We start from the raw sequence: 7,973 nt of genomic DNA on the forward strand, positions 1-7,973 counted from the left end.
CGCGTTTGCCTATAAAATCTTGGATGAGTGAGAGGCTCCGGTTCAAATCCCACCTCAGACTCAGTTCATAACTTGTTCATAACATGTGTAACCTGTTTTGCAAAGTATAAAAGCCCTGAAGGAGATTTCCCACCCCTCAGAACCAGAAAAAGCAAGCCAGGGGAAAATGAATAAGTGGAACCTTTACCACAAATCTTTGAGAAACTACTTTAATCAGTACAGTCAGAAATTTTGAGAGGTGCGTTAATAGCTAGGTCAGAAGGTGGAACAGTGAGGCTTCTTGAGCACCAGAACGAGTGGAAACTCCGCGTGGTATCGGGAAACTCACTGGATTTAGCCTGTCACAAGTGTTTTTCTCCTCCAATTTAGTATTTCAGTTAAATGAACAGAGATCAGCAGGTTCCATCAGGCAATTCAATGATGGGAAACAACAAAACCAGTGACACCCTGTTGCTTTCCATGGTCATGGACACAAGAAAATGGCAGACACCCCCAGGAGTTTGACACCCCAATTCTGCATACATATTCACAACCAATATATTTCTAGCCCCAAATTGTATGCTTCTGGGTAAAAAAAAATCTATGTCTATTATCATTTAATAATACTTAATCCACAATGAGGCCATAATACTGAATCATTTACTCAGTCTGGCATGCTGTGGTTGTTGTGGGCATGCACGTCATATTGTTTGGATGGCTATGGGTACCTTTGATATTCCGATTTATATGATCTTCCACAGTCTGTTAATGTCAGTCCCAAATGCTTTCTAATGAAGGGGAAATAATGTGCCAATGTATGATGTTCTGGCAGGCTATAAACATAGGCCTGGGCCCAAAGAACTCTCAGTCTATTCCAGTTTTCAAAAAAGCCTTTGGTGAGTTACGAGGCCTTGTACAAGTGTGCTCTACTTAATATCTTTTAGCCCCCCAGGGAGCATTGTGTGTAACGTGATTCTGAGTCTATGATTATTAGTTAACAGCTGAGTGGGTGATTAGCTCAAGTGATTGTTATACTCCACAGTTATCTGAGAGAAGGACCATAGATTCAACAAATGACGTTTTTTTAGAGACTCCATTAAACAACCACATTAAACAACCACTTTCTTCATAGGCTATGTAATGCATTCTGTCAGCTAACAAATGTGTGTGTGGTGTGTGTGTGTGGTTGTGTGTGTGGGAGAGAGACGGAGAGAGTGTGTTGTGTTTGTGTGTGTGTGTGTGTGAGAGAGAGAATAGCCATTTAAAAGCACTGAAATCACACAAAAATGGTATTGAAGCACGTAATTACAGAGTTATGTAAACTGAGTCGATTTATCTGAACGAACAATAAAAAACAAGAAAAACAAACCACTGGTGACCTCCTACATGAAACCCAAGCACTTAAATTGCACAAGAAATGAGACTCAATGGCCAACAAAACACCTTTCTCAGTTCCCCACCCTTTTAGACTGCAGTAACAACAGCCAGTTTCTTCATTACACTTTGGCTAGATGCTTCTGCTGTCTCAACTGGTACATGCGCACATCATCACTTCATCAAGTAAAAATGGTGAGTTTTAATCAATCCATATGAATTTTGCTGGAAATGTAATTAAATGTCTATTGTCTATAGTTGAAAATAAACAGGTAGCAACAAATTTGACCTTCATATTCAATCAAGGGGAATACCAGTTGGACAATAAAGTTTTCTACAGTTTGTTTAAAACAGTAAATCAACTATATATATATATATATATATATATATACAATCTAAAATATATATCCAAACAAATAAATGAACTTCTGTTTGAATGATGAAAATGAAATGAAATGAAGTTCTCGTAATAACCACATTTACCAAAATGCATAACTGCATTTTTCCATTCATAAAGCCAAAGATGCATTTTTAAATCATAGTACCATGCCAAATTGCAGTGGACATGACAATTTTGATGAGAGAAAATTACATTTAAAACCTCAATCATGTAAACTAGCTTGAAAGTCACCTTTCCGCTGGTCATTCAATTGTCGTCATTCCATTAACAGTAAACGCATTGCAGTTTAACAGCCACAAAATAAATAAATAAATAAATAAATAAACAGAAGAGTAATATATAACTAAATTACAGATGATCTCATAATGCTTTGTTGAAAGACATATACTTTGAGTTATATAGTATGTCATTATTAGACCTTTCAAACAAATGCTTGTTTGAAAGTTTAAAATCAGAAATTTTATACACATTTGTTTTTATAAATTCTATACTTTTTAGTGAATCCAAATTTATTTGGGGTAGGGCTTAAAGTATAACATAAAGACTAAGGCTCATAATTCCAAGGTCATGGCATTAATGTCCCGGAGAGCCATTGCCGATGAAAAAACACAGGGCCAAGTTACATGAAGCAATCTATGAAGCATTTGGTAGCATTGCTTTGGAATACAGCTTGTTTCATTTGTGTAAGCTAAGAGCCAATATTGTTTTGATAACAATACCTTTAACGGCAGGCCTAGACTTTGGAATTTTTAATTAATGACTTGTAGACAGTGCTGTGTATGCATGAGTAACTTGGCATTTTGTATGTTGAAAATATGTTTTGTTGAGAAATGTACTACAGAGTTTTTTATGACACTTGGAAAATGGAGTCAGGGGTTTCATTATTGGCTGCAATGACTTTATTCTTCTTTTGGAATCTCAGATGGGTTTCCAGCTTTTCTTCAGCTTGGCAGTGTTTGCGGTCTACACTGAAGGAACCGTTGCCTACTCTAACGGCAATGTGAGTAACGTGTGTGGGAGCATGATACCTGGACACTACGGCAGTCCCCAGACGTCACCGTCTCCATACACAGTCTCTGCAAGCATGTCTTCCTACAGTCCAGGAGACAGAATTATGGGTAAGCAGCTGGCCTCAGATATTTGTGACATTTTATGTAAACTGCATCACAGTCAATTTTTTACCTCAGTGCTGGTGTTTATCTATCACATTTGCTATGTTTTAAGATGCCTAGTTAAGCGCTAAGGAGCTAAATAAGTGTAGATAAACAAAACATGTATGATTGTTTTGTTTCAATATTGATTTTGAAGATTGCCATTAGCCGTCAAGCTATTGCAGGCTCTATTTATTTTTAAGCTTCAGTGGAGTGTTTTTGAATGCAAAAAAGGAGTGAGCATGCAGACGCACCATCTACAGCAGAGCCTGATGCTTCCTCCATAGCAATTTGGAGTTACAGAAATAATTGTCCAATTAATGTGACAAAATAAGTTAGAGCCAGCTAGACAATTTCAGTCTCTAATTCTTAAACAAAATAGATCCTGTGTTAATACATTGACAACTTTTCTTTGATGGAAAATCCCCTCCAAATCCCCCCTTTCAGAAATCAGAAGCATTTTGACAAACAAACAAAAAAGCTCCCTATTATTATCATCACACTACTCTGAAATATTTGGATAAACTTCAAATGCACTTGTCCTTAATTAATTTTTATATACTCTCATTATTGTATTTATTTATATATATGTTTATTATTTTCTTGTAATTTTATAATTGGGTAACTGTGCTGGCTGAGTATTTTCTTTCACTCTGACACCTTACTGTTTCCACTTGGGATCTACATCCTTAGCTCCTTACCAGAAAAGATCACTGAGCAGTGCTGTCAGGAATCAGAGGTCTTTCAAGATTATTATCCATCCAAAAATGCAGCCCTTTAAGGGAGAACAATAATCCGATTCGACCATGTCAAACACATATGTCCAAAAAGAGCTCTTCCTTGGTGATTAGCCAGAGCATTCCCCAGAAAGGGAGAGACCCAGACACTGCAGATTAATCTGTCGTATCGCTCAGCAGTGACATTGCAATCACTTCCTAGCTGGGCACCTACAGTCTTGCTAACACAAGCTGTAGCTTAATTATGTTTTTATGCATCGATACTTTGCCATGTCACAGCTACTTAATTTCCTGTGTATTTATCAATGCCTTTATTCAAGGCTGTCTAATACACTTCATTGGCATTTTATGTTTCAACTGTTGCATTTCATTCCCTCTGTTCTGTACTGTGCAGCACCTTTTCATATTTTTCTCTCTGAAATCTGCATTAGTTCTCTTTTTCAGTTTTACAGTGCTTCTTTCTGTGAATTCTTTTATTTAGAAACAGTACTCATATTCTTCAAAAGATTGCCTTCCTCTTTTAGATGTAAGTAAATGCTAAATGGACTTCATTTATAGGGTGAATTTTCCAGCAACTACTGCACAAAGCGTTTTACAATGAATGCCTCTCATTCACTCATTCACGCACACACACACATCAATGAAGAAAGGCAGCCATGCAAGGCGACAACCTGGGAGCAATTGGGGTTTGGTCTTTTGCTCAAGGACACTTTGACACACCCAGAAGGCCAGGGATCGAACCAACAACTCTCTATTTAGGAATAAATTTAGCAATAAATAAACAGCTAAAATCGGATAAACAGATATATATATATATACATAAACAGGTACAGAATGTATTTCTGTATTTATTTCTTAATTCATTTATTTTTGTAGCACCCATGTGAAAGTGTAAATAATCAGGACTAGCATTTTCAGCTTTCTTAAACGTCTCAAATCTCTGGCTACATCTTACCAGTATAGGCCATGGGCATTAGTGTAGGGGAGATTGGGAAAATAACTAACATGGGAATGGCAGGTATGCCATCTTACCAAGTTATGGCTTGGTGGGGTAGCATGCCCAATACAGCACGGAGAGTTTGGTACTTTTTTCCTGCCAATTACATCATCACAAATTCTCCATTACCATAATAAATAATTTTAATCTTTGTGGTCACCATCTTGGTTCTGTGTGAAATTGTGGCTAGCTTGCTTGCTTTTAACCTTACCATCTGTAGAGAATGTGATCATTCAGAGTTCATGTCACATGAAAGTGAAATGCCAGTCATTTATAGAGGAAATTATGTGCAATTCAGCGGTTACACCTAACATTGTAAAAATGACTACACAATATGGTTAAACAATTGTCTCCATCCAGTGATTTGGTTATGAAAAGCACATGAATGAAATTCATAATTAAACAGAATTAACACAGAAATACAGAGAACTTTAAGTGCTCATTGAAGTTTCATGGGAAAATGTCCATCAGTGTTCTGATGTGGAGACTGCTTACCAGACTTATAGATTGATATATAGACATTAGATTATTCAAATCCATTTTTAACAAGTGTTTGCCAATAGTTAGACTATGCAAAAGAGTAGCAGATGGGCTACATAAACCATGGTTTATCTGTTCTTCAAAAATCCTCAATTAAAAAAACATTGCTTTAAAGGAAATTTCTGTCAAATCCCACCCCCTTTAATGGTGCAAACTACCAAACATACAAGAATAAATTTACCCACCTAATATATCTATTTGTATATTTTACATCTCAAAATTCCAAGAAGCCACAAATAACATTAACTTCACATGTAAAATTATCTATCAGCTGTTAAACAGAAAAAAGGCTTCTGTGGCTCTACCATCACAATTCAACAGTTGCAGCAGAATTCTCGATGATCCCCATGTACGAGCATAGGAATTTAACAGTTTTTTGTGAATGTGGGTTCCTCTCTGTCAAAGAAAATTGATAAGATTGATGGTAATCCCTTAAATTACATTAAGGGACATTACCCTTCTCTGTCACATTTTGATTCACCTTATGTTCTGGAAGTGATGGAGGTTTTTAATAACTTAAAGATATCAGCAGCAGGTAATGATGAAATCTACACATCCTGTATCAAACTTGTATGTTCTTCTGTCAATGAACAACTAACCTACGCCTTTCACATTACCATACCACATAGTAAATTCTCAATCAGATATGCAGTATAGGTCCCATCCTATGGAACTCTCACCTTCATACTGCTCAAGTATCACCTTCACTCACCAGTTTCAAACTGAACCTTAACCATAGACTGATTAGCCAAACCACCCAATAGTGTCCCAGATATAATTAAAAATCACACTTACATACACATTACACACACACACACACACACACACACATTCTATATGCTCACACGGGCACACTCCCTCTCTCCTGTTCTTTTTTTCTATTATTTGTGTCAACGTATTGTATAGACAATTTTTCTTTCCTGCTACTACTACTATTCTACATGCTCAGAGAGGCATGCTTTATCCCCCTCACTCATGTTTTTTTTCTTCTATTATTTATTTGTTTCAGGGTGAGGTTCACGCATAAGCCCTTCATCACAATTGAAAAAATCCACTACAGCGGTCTTTTGTGGTCTACCAGGTTGTTTGCTATTGCTGAGCTCACCAGTGCATTCTGGCTTCTTAACAATGTACTGAACAGTTGATTTTGACACACCCAATGTTTTGGCTATGTCTCTAATGTTGGATTTTTCCACTGCATGATGGCCTGCTTGAATGACACTTACACTTCTTTGGTCCTCATGTTGAGACAATCAACTGCCAGAAGAAAAACAATCAAATATGAACACAGGGAGCCCATACACTTGTAATGCTCAAACTGTAGCTATTAATTTGCGTTACAGTAAAAATCTTTATCACCATGACACTAGTGCGGTTATCTGGAATGGCCCTGTTTGAAGCTTGACCACGTGGTTTTTCACCCGTTTCTGCAGTAACGCTTGAAGCTCCCGGCAGTTCCCCCGCATTCCAGGGGTTCATGTTACAAGCCCGGGTGAAGGGAAATTTAGACCCAGTGGGCTGCTTCGTATCCTTCAACTCCTCCCTCTCCCAAACCCTGGACTGCAGCAACATGACGGTATGTTCACTTCAGAGGAGGCCTGTGGTCATTCTGACCTTGTTGGCGTGATTACTGGTGCCGCTGTAAAAAAATCTTTAGGACCAACCTATTTTTTGTGATAACCAAGACATCAATAAAGAGGGCCTACATTATTGCTGTCCCCTATAAAATGGCTGGAGAACCCAGCTAAATCACCAGATTCTTGGAGCATTGATGCACAGGTATTGGAATTGAATCCTTGCCATGTCAGTGTTTCCTGCCTCATCAAACAATAGGAGCCTCTCTTGTTGACTGGCAATGTGCTAGTACTAGTGGGCTAGTGACTGAAGTGTTGCCTATGCCCAAGGAGTCCAGCTGGTGGAATGCCGTGAAAAGAAGCAATAACTGGCTGTTTTTGCTTCAGATGACAGGATAATTTATCTGCACCCTCCTGAACTGATGCAGTTGGGATAAAAATAGGTGAAAGGGCATATGCAATGAAAATGAATTAAGCATCCTGCAACTTCACACAGAAATCTAGTCCTGGATGGAATCGCCAGCACTTCAGATAGGTTTTTTAACTTTTTCTTCCAGAATTCGTCAATCAGTCACCGATCAAACATCCACAAAACACAAGTGAAAGCGACATGGGAAGCCCCCCGCAATGCCACACCTGGGGATATCATGTTCTGGTATGGATTTATCTAAAAATGTCTTCGTGGAACTGTTATGGGCCCTTTCGAAACAACACAAAGAGCTTTAGTGCTGTGCTTCTTTTCCAGTGCAACGTTTGTGGAAGACTACACTATGTTTTGGGTCAACGTGAACAGCCCACTAATTAAAATGGCTTCTTCATCATTTCAGCTGGTAAGTATTAATTACGACTGCAAGTACTATCATAATAAATATGAGCATCACTGTATTATTTTATAATATAAAATGTAAATGCATTCCAAGTAAAAGAATATACACATCAAATCTACTTTCAAATAATTAAAATAGCATATTGAATACTTGACACATTTGTTTTCCTTTCCAGAATCTCCCACCCAGTAAATACATTCTGCTGGCTGCAACTGGTCTTTTTTTAAACTATTACTGATGTGCGTGAAAGCCTACATGCCAACATCGCCATACAAGCCAATGTGTTTTATAATGCATAACATATGTATTGCATTGTGCTAAATAGCCTTAAATGTATAATTAATAAACCGCATAATTATGTTATGACACAGTGTAATTCCTCAAGCTTCATTTC

General features: G+C 37.6%; 1 protein-coding gene across 1 annotated transcript; it reads left to right on the forward strand.

Annotated features, from left to right (window-relative positions):
- Positions 1–1,429: 1,429 nt before the first annotated feature.
- On the forward strand, positions 1,430–7,836 carry si:ch73-14h1.2 (ferric-chelate reductase 1). Its single transcript, XM_035422988.1, has 6 exons — positions 1,430–1,548; positions 2,676–2,871; positions 6,612–6,754; positions 7,310–7,407; positions 7,498–7,582; positions 7,755–7,836. Exons 1-6 carry the CDS (start codon positions 1,516–1,518, stop codon positions 7,815–7,817), a joined length of 618 nt encoding a protein of 205 aa, XP_035278879.1. The 5' UTR covers positions 1,430–1,515; the 3' UTR covers positions 7,818–7,836.
- Positions 7,837–7,973: the final 137 nt, after the last annotated feature.

This window comes from Anguilla anguilla, chromosome 6 (genome assembly GCF_013347855.1).
Source record: "Anguilla anguilla isolate fAngAng1 chromosome 6, fAngAng1.pri, whole genome shotgun sequence".
Classification (NCBI taxonomy): Eukaryota; Metazoa; Chordata; class Actinopteri; order Anguilliformes; family Anguillidae; genus Anguilla; species Anguilla anguilla.